The following is an 18,417-nucleotide window of genomic DNA, read 5'->3' as shown; positions in this document are numbered from 1 at the left end:
ATGTGTAGCTTGTGGTGACTGCTTTGGAGTATCACGATGTCCTCCCAGGCCTGCCTATCCTCAAGATACTTCTTTGGAAAAGTAGGGAAGTTTTATGTTAGCCTAGATTAGAAATGGCAAACTACTGTTTGAGGGACAAATCTGTCCTGCTGGCTGTGTTTGTATGGCCTCTGGGATAATAAAGATTTTTACACTTTATGGTTAAAAAAAATTAGGAATGCTATTTCATGAAACATGAAAATAATAAAATTCAAATTTTGTAATTTTTGTTTTTTGGTGTGTATATAGTTCTGGGGATTAAACTCAGGGGTACTTTACCACTGAGCTGTATCCCTAGCCCTTTTTATTTGAGACAGGGTCTTGCTAAACTGGGGAGGCTGACCTGGAATTTGCAATCCTCCCACCTCAGTCTCCCTAGCAGCTGGATTACAGGTGTGCTATACTGTACCCTGCAAAATTCATAAAGTCTTATTAGAACACAGCCACCATGGTTCCTTTGGCTTTTGTGTGATACAATTGCAGAGTTGAGTATTTATGACAAAGATTATATGGCCAGCAAAACTTGAACTATTTCCATTTTTGCTTTTTTTCAGAAAAAAAAAAAGATTAGCTGGCCTACATAAATCCTGAGTGGTGGTTATAAATGTTATTATGTCACATGTGCATACTGCAAAATATAGAATTGCATGATGAAAAATTTTGACTTTTAGCTACTATTATAAACTATTATCATAGTTTAAAGGACAATTTAATTTAGAGCAAATCCAGTTTCCATGAGATTTGTCAAGTTGGCACTTTAGCAACAAAAGTTCCTAGGAGTAATTTTGTGAATTCTGTGCCCCCTGGTGGATTGCTTAGGGTTTACTTTTTTTTTTTTTTTTTTTTTTTTGTACTGAGGATTGAACCCAGAGAAATTTAGCACTGATCTACATTCCTCGTTATTTTTATTTTTATTGTTTAATTTTGAGGCAGGGATCTTGCTAAATCGCTGAGGCTGTCCTCGAACTTACATACCCCTGCTTAGCCTCCCGAGTCGCTGGGATTACAGGCTTATGCCACCGCTCCCGGTTTAAGGTTTACTTTAAAAATCTCAAAATACAAAAATAACAGCATTTTCAAAATACCTAGTAAATTGGCCGCATTATCCCGGGTCAGAGACTAAGGATCATCTGCATCTGGCCTCTTAAGGCATAGGCATGTGTAGCTACTTAAGTGCTCATTTCTATTTACCAAAAATTAGGCTCGGAGGGCGGATCCCTCAAGCCATCTCACCACAAATCCCGGTGACGCACGCCTGTCACTCTTTCCTGGGGCTGGTCTAGTGGGATGGCTGCTTAGAAATCCCACAAATTGGATAATCCGAAGAGGGCGGGGAAGGGAGATACACAGCCAATCAGACTTCGGCCCCATGCCCAGCCAATCGGGTCGGGTCAGTTGGGGCTTAGCCAATCGGGCTTGACGAGGAAGACCTGAGTCAGTGCTTTCGCCTGTAGCTCGCAGTTGTGTGTAGCGCTGAGTCGATTTCCCCTAGCTTGGCGGGTCCCTGTCCTACCTTGCATTTTGGCTTGTTCTTGGGGAAACCTTGGAAGTCCAGTCCCAGGAACCATGGGGCGGCAGTGGGGGCCCTCCATGAAGGCGGCCGAGCAGGCGGGCTGCGTGGTGAGCGCCTCCAGGGGCGGACAGCCGGAAGCGGGCTCTTGGAGCTGCAGCGGGGTAATCCTGAGCCGCAACCCGGGCCTGGTGTTGTGCCACGGGGGAATCTTCACCCCCTTCCTGCGGGCTGGCAGCGGGGCCCTGACCGCGGCCGGCACCACCACCCTGCCCGGCGACAGTTGTAGTGACGACCTGCGCCTTCACGTACAATGGGGACCAACGGCCACGAGTCCCGCTGGCCGCGCGGAGCCGGGTCGTCCCGGACTGTGCACGCCGCAATGCTCGGGCCTCGAACCCGGTCTGGCCGCGCGGCCCCGCGGACGACCCTTGCAACCGCCGCGCAGGGCCGAGTTACTACTGCTGCTAAGCTGCCCGGCCTTTCGGGCCCACTTCGCGCGCCTCTTCGGAGGCGAGGCGGCAGAGCAGTGGCGCTTCGCGAGCGCAGCGCCTGACGATGAGGTGTCAGAGGACGAGGAGGAGGATCAGCTGCGAGCGTTGGGCTGGTTCGCGCTGCTGCGGGTGCAGCCCGGCCAGGAGGCGGAGGAGGAGGTCGGGCCCGCGGTGACCGTAGCGCCTCTCGGGATTGTGCCCAAGGGCGCGCAGCTGCTGGCCTGCGGTTCCCCGTTCGGGGCTTTTTGCCCAGACATCTTCCTCAACACGCTGAGCCGCGGTGTGCTCAGCAACGTGGCCGGCCCGCTGCTGCTTACCGACGCTCGCTGTCTGCCAGGCACTGAGGGCGGTGGCGTTTTCGCTGCGCGACCCGGAGGATCGCTGGTGGCACTGGTGGCGGCGCCACTCTGCTGGAAGGCCCGCGAGTGGGTAGGCCTCACTCTGCTCTGCGCTGCAGCTCCGCTGTTTCGCGTCGCCCGCGCAGCGCTCGCCCACCTCCAGCCCGACGCCGCTGCCCTGGCAGATCTCCTGCCGCCCGAGGTGGGCGTCCCGCGGGGCCTGTCCCTTCAAGACCCGGGACCCCCGTGGGCAGCCGCAGCCGTGCTGGTGGAGTGTGGCACCGTGTGGGGCTCAGGAGTGGCCGTGGCATCTCGCCTCGTGGTTACCTGCCGGCACGTGGCCCCTCGGGAGGCGGCCAGAGTCCTGGTGCATTCTGTCACCCCCAAGTAAGGGCCTCAGGACTGTCCCTCTTTGCTCCTCACCAGGTTTCAGGTGTGGACCCAGACCTTCCACATGGAGGATTGTGGGGGCCTTTCTGCTGGCCTTATGTTGGTGCTTTGGGGATGTAGTGGGAGTAGATGCCTGTGACTCCCCCTCATTCTTGATAGGCAGAGCCTGAATAGAGCTTGGTCAGGATGCCAAGATACAAGCAGATTTGGAATTGGGAGCTGTGGGGCCTTCCCTACATACAGGACTGGACATGTTTGCGCTCCTTCTCACAGTCTGAATTTCTTGCCTCTTAGCCCTGGACCTCACACCTCTCACTGAGCCCTTTGATCCCATTCCCAAACGTTGACATTTCAGGGACCCAGGACATTGCCCTCTAGGGGTGATGAGATAGACCTTCTAATCTTAATTTTTATCTCTTGCAGTTTAGCAGTGGCTGCCTCTCTGGGTGAAAGTTACAAATGTATAGTTCTACCTAAGTAAATGAAGGGTTGAGGCCCAGGCAGATGGATAACGTTGTGAACAATTTTTAGATGACCCTGGTGGGCAGCCAGGCTGACTTCAGATAGTCACTAGTTCCTTGTGTAGCCAAAAGTAGCCTTGTCCTCCCTGGGCCAGAGCCTTGGCTTCCAGGCTTGGTTTTTCTGGTGAGGTTTTTCTGTTTCTGTTGTAGCCCCAGGTGCTTAATCCAGGCCAAAGTTAAGCAGTATAGCACCTTGATGTTAATGCCTGGCCTTACCTTGCAATCCTTTTCAAATCTCTTTTGAATTCCCAAGGTTAGCCCAGTGTGGCTAACCTAGCCCAGCTTTGCCACAGAGGGCCCGCATGGGTGGCTGACCAGACAGCCATGATTTTAGACAACCATGATTTTACAAGGAAAGCTGATGGTGAGGTTTTCCTGATGATGGCCCCCAACTCCTCATTCCTGTTCTAAGAAAACCACAGTGTTTGTAGGAAAATACCCCTTCAGTATGTAGCAGGATGTCCCTGTGCGGTGTTGGGCAAGTCACTTAATGTGTGTAAGCTTCACCTTGCCCCCTCTAAGTGGGCTTACATGTAAATTCTTGGGCCAGAGACTGGCACATAGTGTGCTCTGAAAGCACTAGCATGTATATAAACAAGCACTAAGAGGGCTAGAAGCCCATCATGCCACCCAATAAAATATGAACCCATAAGGAGGCAATGAAGAACTATTCCCATTTGTTTGCCCAACTTCTACTACTTGTCATGTGACCCTGGGAATGTCACTCAACCTCTGGGCTTCAGCTATACCATATAAAACAGACAATGTCAAGCCTCAGTACCAAAAATGAAAAATAAGTAGAATGGAGATTGTATCAGTGCCTAATTCACAGGGTCACGAGGACTAAGTGAAATGATGTCCACAAGACATCAGCACCAGGCCTGGCATGTGGTACTCAGCAGGTATCAGGTGTTCATTATCATGGCAAGGAACAGGAAACTTTGCATACAAGTGCTCTATTGTTTGTAAAGCATATTTGGTTAAGTGATATACTCAGAGCTGCCTGGCTGGTTAAGTTTCAGGACTGACCCAGATCTTCTGACTCCCACGTCCATGAATTTTGCTGTCACTCTCATCTTGCTTTCTCCCCAGTGCGAAACTAGCCTGTCACTTGTTTCCCTTGCTCCCAGGAGTGTGGCCATCTGGGGACATGTGGTGTTTGCCACCCAGGAGACATCTCCCTATGACATAGCAGTGGTGAACCTGGAGGAGGACCTAGAAGGTGTCCCTGTGCCTGTGCCAACTGAGCACTTCCACGAAGGTAAAGGACAAAGGGTACAGCCTGAAGGCAGGCCCTCTAGTCTGGGCTGGACCTCAGGAAGGAGAGTCAGGGTTGACTAGCCATGCCACACCAGGTGGCAGTTCCCTTCCCCTGCCTGCAGAGGTAATGAGTCAGGGTGGCACTGTGAGGTTCTTGTTGGAGGCTGTTCCAGAATGCCCCAGGTGCTGGGGGCTACCGGTGTACCCTGTGAAGGGTAAGGCATGGCCCTACCCCCAGGCTCTGCAGCAGTGTAGTGTTGGGGGGCTGGGTTTTGGGGGCTCCTAATGCATTCAGGCTGGTCAGAGGAGTGTGTGGTATCTTCAGGGCTCCCATGGCATGATTAGGTAAATGGCTCTGAGATGCTGCCACATGGTGGGAGATGTCCCATTTCATGGAGACCGTGTGATATAGTGATGAAAAGGACAGGTGCTCTGGATCAGCTTCTCCTCTGCCACTGCTGTCCTTGGACAGACTGCTAAACTGTCCTCTGCCAGGGTCACCACATCTGCAGAATGGGATCCATGCACCTTATCTTGGGTGTGGTGAGGACTGTTTGAGATGTGCCTATAAAGCATCTAACCCTAGGCTCTGCCTTGTACCTTCAAAGCACTTGGGGAGGAAGGTGGTGACTACTTTATAGCCCTCATCACCATTTCTTTCCCCAGGAGACTTTTTCATCCCAGGAGGTGATGAATATTAATTCCACAGACATTTATTGAGCACCTAGATACATGAAAAGAACCGCAAAGCCGGTTCAGTGGTGCATGCCTGTAATCCCAGAGGCTTGGGAGGCTGAGACGGAAGAATCTTGAGTTCAAAGCCAGCCTCAGGAACTGCCAGGCACTAAGCAACTCAGTGAGATCAGTGAGACCCTGTCTCTAAATAAAATACAAAATAGGGCTGGGGATGTGGCTCAGTGGTCGAGTGCCCCTGAGTTCAATCCCTGGTCCAAAGGAAAAAAAAAAAAGAACCCCAAGTGTGACTGCCTGGTCTTCCTGCAGTGGGGACCTGGGAAAGAAGGCTCCTTGGCATGGGAGTATCTGAGCAAAAACTAAAGGGGCAGAGAGGGTCGGGATCTTTGGAGAGGGTGGGGATGTGTTGGGAGTGAGTCCTCCCCTGCTTCACCCTCCTTCCCTCCCTTGCAGGAGATGCTGTCAGCGTGGTGGGCTTCGGTGTCTTTGGCCAAACCTGTGGACCCTCGATGACCTCAGGCATCCTGTCAGCTGTGGTGCAGGTGGACGACACACCAGTGATGCTGCAGACCACGTGCGCTGTGCACGGTGGCTCTAGTGGGGGACCCCTGTTTTCCACCCATTCAGGGGACCTCCTGGGTAACCAGCTCCTTGGCCCTCTCCCATCCTTCACCTTGCTAGAGCCTCAGTCCTGCCCTGTGAATGTTCTGTGTCCAGCCCTGGGAGGACCCTCTGAATGGGAAGATGGTGGGCATAGATGGTGGGCGTTATGCCCACAGTTAGTTCACCTGAGTTTTCAGGCTATTCTGCCTTTGAAGGTGAGAGGGAGGTAGGCTGAGCTGGAAGGGAAGAGATCTGGGCCTTGATCTGTTCTCTGCCACTACTCTGCTGTGTGACCTTAGGTAAGTCAGTCTCAAGCCTATGGTTCCTAGGCAGGTAAAGTGAATAATGAATGAGTGACTAGAGGAAGTGGAGGGGTAAGGTCAGGGGTCAATTAGGATGAACTCTGCTCAGTTGCAGCAGATTGTGGCCTGATAGTATTTAACAAGAAGCTGGGGATTTTTTTTTTTTTTTAAGTACCAGGGATCGAACCCAGGGACACTTAACCACTTCCGGAGCCACATCTCCAGCCCCTTTTAGTTTTAATTTTATTTTTGAGCAGAGTCTTGCTAAGTTGCTTAGGGCCTCGCTAATTTGCTGAGGCTGGCTTTCAACTTGCGATCCTCCTGCCTCCCAAGCTGCTGGGATTAGAGGTATAAGCCACCATGCCTATCTGAACTTTTTTAAAAATCCATTTAGCTATTTAAAAAGAGGGAGAGAGAAGCACTGTGAGTCAGAAAATGCTGGGATTCTGTGTATAGCACTACTTGTTTATTACTAGCCTTTATTAGTTCTACTTTTTTTTTCTTTTTTGGTACCCGGAATTGAACCCAGGTGCACTTGTCACTGAGCCACACGCTCAGCCCTTTTTATTTTTTTATTTAGAGACAGGGTCTCACTGAGTTGCTCAGGGCCTCAATAAATTGCCGAGGCTGGCTTTGAACTTGTGGTTCCTGTGTCTCAGCCTCCTGAGCTGCTGGGATTACAGGCATGCCCCACAGAGCCTAGCACTGCTTTTCATTATTTCTAACTTTTTTCTCTTATAGTGAGTAACCTTACTCTTGCTATCTACAGTATTTTTACTTGTTTGTTCAACTCTAAACACCTTTAGAATTGCTAAAAACCTCACAGGGGTGAGCACCGGTTTCAGCTAGTACAGTGTTGTGTGTTCATGTGCAGTTGTTTTTGTCTTTGACCTTACAGTGTCAGTCAGAACAGTGCTTTCCAAAGGTACTTAGCTCAGCTTCTCCTTCATTGTGGTTATTTATTTGTAATAAGAGTCACAACTTTTCTCCATGTTTCCTCACATCCTGGTTGCTTTTTTAAGCCATATATACAAATAGGTGAATGCAGAAATAAAATTCAGATTTGTGTGCATAAGTTAGTACCCCCCACCCACCCTTGCACAGTCTGTATCTCTTACTCTGTCCACCAAGAGGGACAGGGACACTTTTACTCCATTTGCCAACAAGCACTTTTGGAACCCAGACCTTGGTTTCTAAATTCTATTCCCCAACAAAAGGAACCAAGAACTGGATGATCCCAGGGCGGGGGCAGGGAAAAACCAAGTTGAACTAGGAGTGTCTTATCCCAAAAAAGGAAGTCCTAATAAGAAGAATGATGGGGCATGTCAAGTGCTGACAGGACCAGGACCAACCCTGAAGCTCCCATTGAACAACTCGTCAACAGCCAAGCAAATATCAGTAGTGTCACCTATAACCCAAAGAAAAGAATGAACATCCATGAGTCCACATTGACACAAAGAGAACCAAAGAAGTTAGAAATGGAGACAAGCAGCAGCTCTTCCCTACAGAATTCTAATTAATAAATGTAGAGAAGAAATGAGGAAAACAGGGATTCACAAGACACCACAGCTGCAGTTGCAGACAAGAGCTAAATGGACAGATGTCGAAAGTAGTGGGCAGAGTATTTGCACAGCCTCAGAATAGCTCCTCAAATATTTAGAATTTACAAAGGTGGAATCCTCTCTTTCAGTGGAGAGGCCTGGCAGATACTAGCTTAGCCAGTGGTCAAGGTCAACACCAAAAGTACCACGTGTCCAGGCTGGGGAAGTAGCTCAGTGGTAGAGAGCGCTGCCACGTGTTGGTTCGTGGTCATACAAAGGACAAACAGTACTATAATAGACATCAGCCACCTCCTGATAACACAGTGAGACAGATAGGTCACTTCTTTGGGATTCTTCCCAATAATGCAAAATTCCATTGACCCTGGGATAAATTTAGGCCCATTGTACAAAATAACCGTCTCATACTCTTCAAAGTGTCAAGGCCATGAAAGAAGGAAAAGCTGAGGAATCAGCCCAGATTGTCAGAGATTTTGGAAAATGTGACAACTAAAGCAATGTGAGATCCTGGGTTGGATCCTGGAACAGGAGGAGGACCATTAGTAGAAAACTAGTGAAATCTAAAGGAGTTCTTCATTTTAGTATAGAAGCAAAGTTAATTTTGTTTTTTTCTTTTTCTTTTTTTTTTTTGTTCTGGGATTAAGCCCAGAGGGACTTAACCACTGCGCCATATCCCCAGTTTTTTTTTTGTTTTGTTTTTTGAGACAAGGCCTCACTACATTGTCGAGGTTGAATTTGAATTTGTAATCTTCCTGCCTCAACCTCCGGAGTTGCTGGGATTATGAGCATGCACCACGGTGTCCATCTAGCAAAGTTAATCTCCTAATTTCCATAAACATTTTATGATAAAGTAAGTTATTACCATAGGGGAAAGCTGGGTAAGAAGCATACAGGAACTATTTGGACAAGGCTTCTCTGTGTGAAATTGTCTTTAAAAAAAAAAAAAAAAATACAGGGCTAGGGTTGTGGCTCTGCAGTAGCGCGCTCGACTGGCACATGTAGGGGGCTGGGTTCGATCCTCAGCACCACAGAAAAATAAAAAATAAAGGTTAAAAAAAATACAGACACAGCAGGCCAAATAAAATGTGTCTGTGGGTCTGACTCATCTATTCATCATTCAGCAAGTGTTTGTTGAGGGCCTGCTCTGCCAGGAACTCTTCTCGGCCCTGAGGAGACTTCATGAATGAAGCACTCGAGAGCCACCTTCATGGAGTGGGAGAGAGGGAGGACCGGATAAGTGAAACACACAGTGTGTTAGACCAGGGTTGTGGTTAGCGGTGGGGTGTGAGGAACAGCTGCCTTATTACAGGAAACTCGGTGGCATCTGTTATGATGGAAGTTTTGAGCTCCCTGCAGGACCTGGAGATTCCAGAATAGAGATGATCCTTCTCCCACATCTGTTTGGGCTACCCCTGGCTCATATCCTCTTTGTTTTCTGACTCCTCAACAGGCATTGTCGCCAGCAACACCCGGGACAATAACACAGGGGCCACCTACCCCCACCTGAACTTCAGCATTCCCATCACGGTGCTTCAGCCCGCCCTGCAGCGGTACATTCAGACTGGCGACCTGGGGGGCTTCCATGACCTGAACCGCGCTGCTGAGTCAGTCAGCGTGGTGTGGAGGCTGCAGCGGCCCCTGCCCGAGACCCCTAGGAGCAAGCTCTGAGGCTCTATCATCCCCTCCCCCTGCAGAAGAAGAGTGACTGTTTTGTGCCATAGAAGTGATGTTGAGGTTGTGGCCACCTTAGGATCCAAGGCCCACCCAGCTCCAGGACTCCAGTCCCATGGGCCTCAGAGTTGGCAGCCTGTTTTGGGGTGCTTTCTTGACCCCCCACTTCTCCAGCACTAGAATCAATCATGTTATTTCCCTCCTGGGGATTCAAGCCAGCTGCACAGAACTCCGGTCCTGGTAGTCGGGTGCTGCTTGGAAGACTTTGCGTCTGTCCTGCTGACTCCTGGTCTCCCCATGTCGGGGCTGGCAGAGGACCCTGGGCTTGCTCAGAGGACCTTAGCACACAGGGCCTACTCTGAAGGCCAGAGACAAAGGGTTGGGGTACAGTGTGTCCCTGCTCTGCCACAACTATGGGCAGGCAGGTCCCTGGCCAGGACACCTGGGTCTTCACTCATTCAGTGCCTTCATTTTCCAGCCCACATCCTGGGTCTCGGGGATCTTGGGGGTTGAATGTGTGGTTGGGACTTGGGAATAAACACAATCTACTACTTCTCTATAGCCGACTCTTTTTCCTAAGAGTTCAATCAGAAGTAGACAAGCACCCGGTAAAGAATGCCCCCTCTCTATGCTGTTTTCTTGGCAGGGTTTCATCTCACAGGAGTCTCCTGCCAGGCTGTTTCTGGTTACTAGTCATGTTCCAGTCAGAGCTGTCTGGGGCTTGTGGGTCCTAGAGGGTTGTGGTCTTGGCCTGACAGCAGCTATTTTTTTTAAGAGAACTTTTTAATATTTATTTTTTAGTTTTTGGTGGACACAACATCTTTATTTTATTTTTATGTGGTCCTGAGGATCGAATCCAGCGCCCCGCGCATGCCAGGCGAGCTCCTTACCGCTTGAGCCACATCCCCAGCCCCTGGCAGCAGCTATTTAAAAAATTCTTGGGATATGCAGAGGTCTGGGCTGGACTCCAGGCTGGGTAGGAGTTCCAAGGAAGCCACAGCAACTTCCAGGAGCTAAGACCAACTGTGAATTGCACTGTGCACTGTGTGCCCAGGGCTCTTAAGAAATGATTTTTTTGGGAGGGTGAGGAGGAGGATTGCAAGTTCAAAGCCAGCTTTAGCAACTTAGTGAGGCCCTAAGCAACTTAAGGAGACCCTGTCTCAACAAGGATTAGAGATGTAGCATAGTGGTAAAGTGCCTCTGGGTTCAATATCCAGTAAACCCCGCACCTCTGCAAAAAATGATTTTCATTTGCAGGTTGAATGCCATTTGGGAGATGGCTAGGGGGCTGATCTAGGAGTATCTTGCTTCTAATATTTAGTGGACTCTGGGCAACTGCAGAAGGCTTCCATGATGGTGGTTCTTGCCTTTACAGAGTGGGAACGGGCCCAGGGGGTGAGGTTAGCATGAGAAGTCCTACAATGGGTCAGTGGAAGCAGGAGGCTGGGTCTGAGGTCTGGCCTTCCTGCAGGTGGGAGGGGAGGATCTATTCCAGAGCATATGGTGCCAAGGCACTCAGTCTGTTCTTGGGAGACTGGTGTGTTGGCCCAGAGTACAATGCGCAGAGCAGCTGGCCGCGCAAGAATATGTCCGGGGACCAGAGAGGGACTTCATCAAGGTGACTCAGGTGCTGTTCTGTGAAAGGAGAGTTCAGGGTGTACCAAGTGGACTAGAAATGGGGACAGTGTTCTAGCCAAGAATAGCGGGAAGTGGGAGAAGGAAGTGTACAACCACGCCCTTGTTCTGGGAGTGCTCCCAAACTGGAAAGGAGAAAGGCTGAGGCCCCAGGACCGGTTAAGATGGCCTTGGTGAGAGAGAAGTTGACAGGCAGGACTGGTGGGCATGGAGGATTGAGTTCCACAAGAGGCTGAAATGGCCAGACAGAGGGCTGAGTCCCAGAGGGAGGAAGGTCCAGTGGTGCCTGGATTTCTGGCTGGGATAACAATGAGGTGATGACAAGTTCAGGGCGCTGAGATCTCAAGTAGAGGTCTGAGAATGCAGGGTGCTGAGGAGCAGATGAGTTAGATAGTGAGGAGGAAGTGCCCTCCATCTCAGGGCTTAAGAGTTTATTGTTCATGTCAAGATCAAAGTAGTGTCTGACCAAGAAAGGAAGCTTGGCTCCCATGCAGTATGATGAACGGGCTCTGCTTCCTTCCCTCCTGTGGCTCTGATGTTGGGTCTTGGGGTCCTAGAGTTCTCCATCAAGTCTTCTACCTGCCTGTTGGTTGGGGGAAGAGAGGAGAAAGCATCCCTGCTTCATGAAATACACCCAACTGCAAACCCATGACAGTCAACTCCAAGCCATCTCTGAATATTTATTGTTAAAAGTTGATTTTTTATGTTGCTAAAAATATGTAGCCTGTCATTCTTTTAAAACTGCCAACTGTGTCAATGGGAAGAAAGAATATTTTAATCATATAGTCATTCTGTGTTGCAATGTATCTCTGCCAACAGTCATTGATCTGTAAGAATAAAGAGCTTTTACTGGGAAAATAAAAAAGGGATGGGGATGTAGCTCAGTGGTTAAGTGATTCCGGGTTCAATTCCCAGTACCCCCCAAACATATGTACATATAATATATATGTAACATTTATATACATATATATACATACATACATATATTTTTGAAATAATTTTAAACACACGGAAAATCCACAAGAATTCCTAAACATCCTTCACCCAGAGACCCCACTCCATTTCAACCGTGCCCCAGTGGTGTTCTTTGTAACAAAAGATCTAACTTGGGGTCACGGATTGCACCCAAGAGACACTTTTCTGTTCTCCCTTGAATTGGAACAGTTCCTCAGGCTCTACTTGAACTTCATGCCCTTGACTTTTTTTTTTTTTTAAAGAGCGAGAGAGAGGATTTTTTAATATTTATTTTTTAGTTTTCAGCAGACACAACATCTTTGTTTGTATGTGGTGCTGAGGATCGAACCTGGGCCACACGCCTGTCAGGCGAACGCGCTACCGCTTGAGCCACAGCGCCAGCCCCATACCCTTGACTTTCTGAAGACAACAGGACTGTCATTTCATGGACTGTCTCCTCACTTAGGTTTGTCCAAGCATCTTGGGCAGGGTAATCACAGGAGTGATGTCTTCTCATTGCGCGTCCTCTGGAGTGGCACACAATGTTTATTTATCCGATTACAGATGATACTAATTTTGACTACAACTTTCTCCTTTGTAAAGTTCTCATTTCTCCTGGGTAATAAAGAATAATAATTTGAGCCGGACACAGAGGTGCAGGCCGGTTATCCCAGCAACTCGGGAGGCTGAAGCAGGAGGATCACAAGCTCAAGGCCAGTCTGGGTGACTTAGTGAGACTCTTGTCTCAAAATAATGTGAAAAGAGCAGGTGATGAGCTCAGGGGTAGAGCACTTGCCTAGCATGCATGAAGTCCTGTGTTTAATTCCTGGTACCTCCCCCCAAAATTTGTGCAGAGGTACTTTGGGACTATGTAAATCTACTGTTCCTTATTCCACCTTTACCTGTTAGGTGTTGTACCTATTCTGTTTGCTGGTTGAGTAACTGAACTGGTTGCCAAGTGGTCACTTTGTATTGTCATTCCTCCTACACACAGGAGGTGGCATTCTGTTGTCAGAGTTTTCCCTTCTCTCTGTATCTGTGTGGACTTATGGATTCATATTTTATTGGGTGGGTTAAAATGTCATTTATTTTGGTGTCCATATTGCTCTGGATCTGGCTAGTGAGCCTGCCTTCAAGTGGCATCTCCCCATCATTATTCCAGAACGTCCTTCATGACAAAATGGTCTAGGCCTCTTTGTCCTTTTCCTAGAATCAGCCATTTCTCCAGGATCCTTCCAGTGGAAAATGGCATTTGGAACATGGCTGCTCCCGGGCCCTCTTGACATCTGTTTATTTCTGTTGCTTTCTCTCTGTGGTACGCCATGAGCTCACACAAATAGCTTCAGTTTGGAAGCTATGGTGTAAGTATGAAGCTTTTCAAACACCTCCCTCCATCAGAGGGGACCCTGGCTCCCTTGTTCTCACTATGTTGACTTGTTTGCTCCACTGCCAGCACATGGCCATCTCCTGACCTGACCTCTCCGTGCTGTCCCAGGCTCCCTGTTTTAATTCTGTCCTTGCAGGGGCCACCCTAGCTGCTCCACCCAAGCCTGCCCAGTGATTTTTTCTTTCTTTCTGGCATGGGGATGAACCCAGGGGCACTCTACCACTGAGCTGCAGCCCTGGCCCTTTTTAGTTTCGCTAAGTTGCCCAGGTTGGCCTTAAACTTGCTATCTTCCTGCCTCAGCCTCTGAAGTCACTGAGATCACAGGCCTGGGCCACCATGCCTGATGCTTGCCTAGTGACATTTTTACTTCAATAGGAAGAGGGCAGGAAGCCCTCTCAGATTTCCCACACAAATGCCCAGTAGAACAAAGAGCTAATTGGGCCCACACCTTGCTGCTTCTGGGGCTGTGCCTTCTGATGGAGCTGTGGACAGGGTGGGTCCATTTAGGATAGGCCTGACTGGACTACAGATGGGGCTGGGGAGTGGAGGTGATACTGCAGGAGTAGGAGCCACAAAGGGCCAGGGTCAACAGTGGTTAAGGGACAGGGGCAAAGTGGGAGCCTCCAATGGGCTGAGAAGTGACAAGCAGAGTCATAGGAAGAAGCCTAGCGAGGCCTAAGACCCAGGCCACAGAGACAGACATGATGTTAGCAAAGTCCATTTTCTTTTCTCCTCGGGTGTATACTAGCCTGCATTTCATGGCCACCCTCACAGATAGGCATGTCTCTGAATTCCAGCTCCTGGATCTAGGGAGCAGGTAGTGAAGCATTCTATTCTGGCCTATAAGAAACTTCTGCCTGGACTTCTCTAAGCAATGACCCCCTCCTCTCCATGGGAATGAAGGAAACACCTGAAAGAGACTTGGAAGCTACATGTTGCAGTGAATAGAACCTCTTTTAGTCTGGTCCCTGGATGACTGTATAGAAGGCACCCTCATTCATCAGTCTACTGGCCAAGAACTGATGCTCCAGCAGGAAATGTACTCCTGTTCCATTTTGGGGTCTATTTGTCATAGCAGCAGAATCTACTCTAATACAGTCTTTTCCCAGCTGGGAGCATTATACCCAACTATATGTTGGGGGGAGCAGAAATGGGGCCTCTCTTTCCTTTGAGTCTTACCAATTCAGTTGGAACTACAGACAGAAAAGGAGAATGTTTACCAAGCTCTTCAGAATTGATGGTTGCCTCTTCCCTAAGTGGGGTTACTGCTTCTTCCCAGGCTCCTGAGTTGATCCTGGTCCTGTGACCCGGGGAAGAACAATACAGCCCCTTGTCTGTCAGAAAGGTCCTCAGGCCCAGGCTCCCTGGGGATCAGATAAACACCTCTTCCTCCTTTTAGATTCTGTGATGTCAGATAATTTGCCTGCTGTCCCCACCAGTCATCAAAGTTCTGTGGACTGTAATTGCCAGTGTTTCGGTATCCAAACCACCAAGCCTTCCTAAAACCTCTAGCACCCAGAAATTCAAAGACAAAGGTCTTTTGTTAGGCCCAAGCCCTGATTTTCAATTCCAAAGCTTTGGGCATTACTTGATGGGCAGAGAGGTGCGACAAGAACTGCCTCGGAAAGGGCACAAAAGGGATTGCATGAGACCCTGTCCCCTCTCCTGGAGAGGGTGTCTTCTGCATGCCAATAAGATGTTGGGTGGCAAAGAGGACAACTTGTTGATTTTCAGGGTTTGAGCAGATCCTTAGAGACGGGCCATACCAGCTCCGACGTGCCAAGCCCAAGTGCAGCTTCTTCCCCCTTCCACCTCCCTCTGCTCTCTTCTGTCTTTACCTTCCTGCTGTGCTTTTGAGTGCTTCCTGTGCAACCTAGGCAGACCCAGGGAAGGCCTGAGAGTATTCTCTGTGTCACATGTTATTGGGCTGAACTCAGGAAATTTCCCATGCTCACGTTATGCCACAATTGAGACTGTTTTGCCTGCTCAGTGACCTCCAGCTCTCTTAGGCTGCTACCCTGCCAGAGGATTTCCTGGCTTTGGGGTCACAGTTGCCACCTATTGTTCAAGGCTCAACTGCTCTGCTTTACTAGCTGAGTGACTTTGCCCATGTTCCTTAGCCTGTGGGGGCCTCTATTTCCTTATGTGTAAAATAGAAATTAATAAGTCATGTCTTGCAAGAACCATGTGAAAGATGAACTTGAAAAGGTATCCAAAGCACTTCATTTGTGTCAATCAATATTAGCTATTATTTTTCTAAGAGTGCGGGATAGACTGTTTCAATAGAAATGAATCATTCTGGTTGTCAGGGGCTGAGGCCAGGGAGGATGGGGGTGCCTGCTAATGGCTATGGGATTTCTTTGGGGATGATGAAAATGCTCTGGGATTAGATAGTGATGATGGTTGTGCAACCTTACCACCATGATTATGTATGCTGTTTTTTGTTGTGTTTTGTTTTTTAGTACCTGGGATTGAATACATGCACCCCCAGCCCTTTTTATATTTTATTTAGAGACAGGGTCTCATTGAGTTGTGTAGGGCCTCTCTAAGTTGCTGAGGCTAACTTTGAGCTCACAATCCTCTTGCCTCAGCCTCCAGAGCTGTTGGGATTATAGGCATGAGCCACTGCACCCAGCTCATGACTGTATATTGAAAGGGTAAATTTCATGACATGTAAATCATATTTTAATTTTAAAAAATCATTCATTTAGCAAACATTAGTGATTGCCCAGCGAACCAGATGTGGGGGTCAGTGCCAGACACTGGTAACACACAGTCAGCCAAGTGAGGTCTCTTCCCTAAAAAGTTGGTCTGAGATGTCCTTGTTGTCTTAGTGTCACAGTTAAACACCTGCACTTTGACCACAGTTTGTAGCACTATTTTCCTCAGAGTTTAAGGAAGGAAAAAGGAGATAAAAAGTCTTTGGTCTGGGTATGGTGGTGCAGCCTGTCCTCCCAGCAACTTGGGAGGCTGAAACAGGAGGATTATAAGTTTAAGACCAGCCTCAGCAATTTAGGGAGACCCTGTCTGAAAATAAAAAAGGCCGGGGATGCTGGGGATGTGACTCCTTGGCAAAGCACCCCTGAGTTCAATCCCTAGTATCAAATAAACAAACAAACAAAAAAACTTTTTGAAATTAGCAAAGCCCAGGTCAAAGGCAAGACTAGCTGTACCCAATGGACCCCATGTCCCGCCAGTGGCTTCCTGATAACTCCCCACTGGACCACTGGGCAGCGTTAGAACAGGCAGGGCCTACGGCTCTCCACACTCATACTTTGCTGTTGGTTTCTGTGTAGCTCCAGGGGCTTAGAGAAGAAGGCAGGTATAACCAGTAAAGGAAGAGAGGCAGGATTCCAGAGAACTGGAGGATGCAGGCTGGGCCTGTGAGAACCCGTTGCTGGTGGGATGACCAACCTCCTTCCCAAACAGAGATGATTCCAGGGCATCTCCTAGAGGGAATTGAACACTTCACTCCCTATGTCAGGAGCACAGGATATAAAGGTCTCGGACCACTGTTTGTAGTGAAGATACAGGAATGGTTACCTCTGTGTGACTGTCAGTGAAAACTGGGAAGGTGAGGGTAGTATTCAAAAGACAGTTAGAGCCAGCACAGTGTTGCACACCTGTTATCCCAGAAATTCGCAAGGCTGAAGCAGACAGATCATATGTTTAAGGCTAGTTTTGATAATTTAGAAAGAACCTGTCTCAAAATAAAATTTTAAAAAGGGCTGGGGATATAGCTCAGTAGTAAAGCATCTGTGGGTTCAATCTCCAGTGCCAGAGAGAGAGAGAGAGAGAGAGAGAGAGAGAGAGAGAGAGAGAGAGAGACAGGCAGAAAGAGTGTGTGTGTGTTGGGAGGTTGAGCATTGAGGTTGGGAGTGTGGGATTGGGAGTGTGAGCATTGAGGAGGTTGCCAAAGAATTGTGTGGCCTTGAGGATGTGGGGGGAAAGGTACATTCTTACATTGCTGGTGGGACTGAAAATTTGTATAACCACTCTGGAAAGTAGTATGGAGTTTCCTCAGAAAACTTGGAACAGAATCACCATTTGACCCAACTTTCTCACTCCTTGTTATATACACAAAGAACTTAAAATCTGTATACTACAGTGACCCAGCCACATCAATGTTTATAGCAGCTCAATTCACATTAGCTAAGCTATGGAACCAACCTAGATGCCCTTCAGCAGATGAATGGATAAAGAAATTGTGGTGTATATATACACATTGGAATATTACTCAGCCATAAAGGAGAATGAAATTATGACATTTGCCAATCAATGGATGGATCTGCTGGCTATCATGGTAAGTGAAATAAGCCACTCCCCAAAAAACAAGGCAGATTGTTCTCTCTGATATGCAGATGCTAACACACAATAAAGCATCGAGGGGAGAATAGAAGTTCATTGGATTAGACAAAGGGGAATCAGAGGAAGGGAAGGGGAATGGGAATAAGAAAGACAGTAGAATGAATTGGACATAATTTTCTTATGTTCATATATAGATACACAACCAGTGAAAGTTCACATCATGTACAACCACAAGAATGGGAGCCAAATTAGAATAAGTTATACTCCATGTATGTATAATGTGTCAAATACACTCTACTTCTCATGTATATCCAAAAACAACAAATAAAACTCTACTGTCACATATATCCAAAAAAAAAGTGAAAAAAAAAACTGTGTGGCCTTAGACAAGCTCATCTGCCATATAAAACATGTATAATATTGTAACCTGTTGCCCTGTGCCTGGTATCACCCTAAAACACTTCACATGAGTGATCCTGTCACCAGACCGGGGTCTGAAGTGGTCCCTCTAGCGGGCAATGGGACCTCAACTTGGCCCAAGCAGGTTCTTTTTAAAAATTTAAAAAAAAATTTTTTTTAAATATTTTTTTTCTAGTTGTAGGTTATCGCTTCCATGAAAGCAGAAACCTTGTGTGTTTTTGCTCTTCATTTTATCTCCCCAGTCCCTAGCACAGTGCCCGGTAAACAGTAGGTGCTCAAACGAATTTACTATACATATTCGTGGAGAAAGGAGGTGGATGGTGAGCCCAGGGT

General features: G+C 48.1%; 1 protein-coding gene across 4 annotated transcripts; it reads left to right on the top strand.

Annotated features, from left to right (window-relative positions):
* Positions 1–1,272: 1,272 nt before the first annotated feature.
* Positions 1,273–9,939, top strand: Tysnd1 (trypsin like peroxisomal matrix peptidase 1). 4 transcript variants are annotated; one of them, XM_026405824.2, is made up of 4 exons: positions 1,273–2,768; positions 4,423–4,553; positions 5,699–5,787; positions 9,160–9,318. In XM_026405824.2, exons 1-4 carry the CDS (start codon positions 1,606–1,608, stop codon positions 9,214–9,216), a joined length of 1,440 nt encoding a protein of 479 aa, XP_026261609.1. In that variant the 5' UTR covers positions 1,273–1,605; the 3' UTR covers positions 9,217–9,318. The 4 variants fall into 4 exon arrangements, with proteins under 4 accessions (XP_026261609.1, XP_026261607.1, XP_026261606.1 ...); XM_026405822.2 differs by having other exon boundaries at positions 5,699–5,819; positions 9,160–9,275; XM_026405821.2 differs by having other exon boundaries at positions 1,274–2,768; positions 5,699–5,833; positions 9,160–9,939.
* Positions 9,940–18,417: the final 8,478 nt, after the last annotated feature.

The sequence above is a fragment of the Urocitellus parryii genome, chromosome 5, assembly GCF_045843805.1.
Source record: "Urocitellus parryii isolate mUroPar1 chromosome 5, mUroPar1.hap1, whole genome shotgun sequence".
NCBI lineage: Eukaryota > Metazoa > Chordata > Mammalia > Rodentia > Sciuridae > Urocitellus > Urocitellus parryii.
The sequence above is the reverse complement of the archived record's forward strand: the minus strand, read 5'-3'. Positions and strand labels throughout refer to the sequence as shown.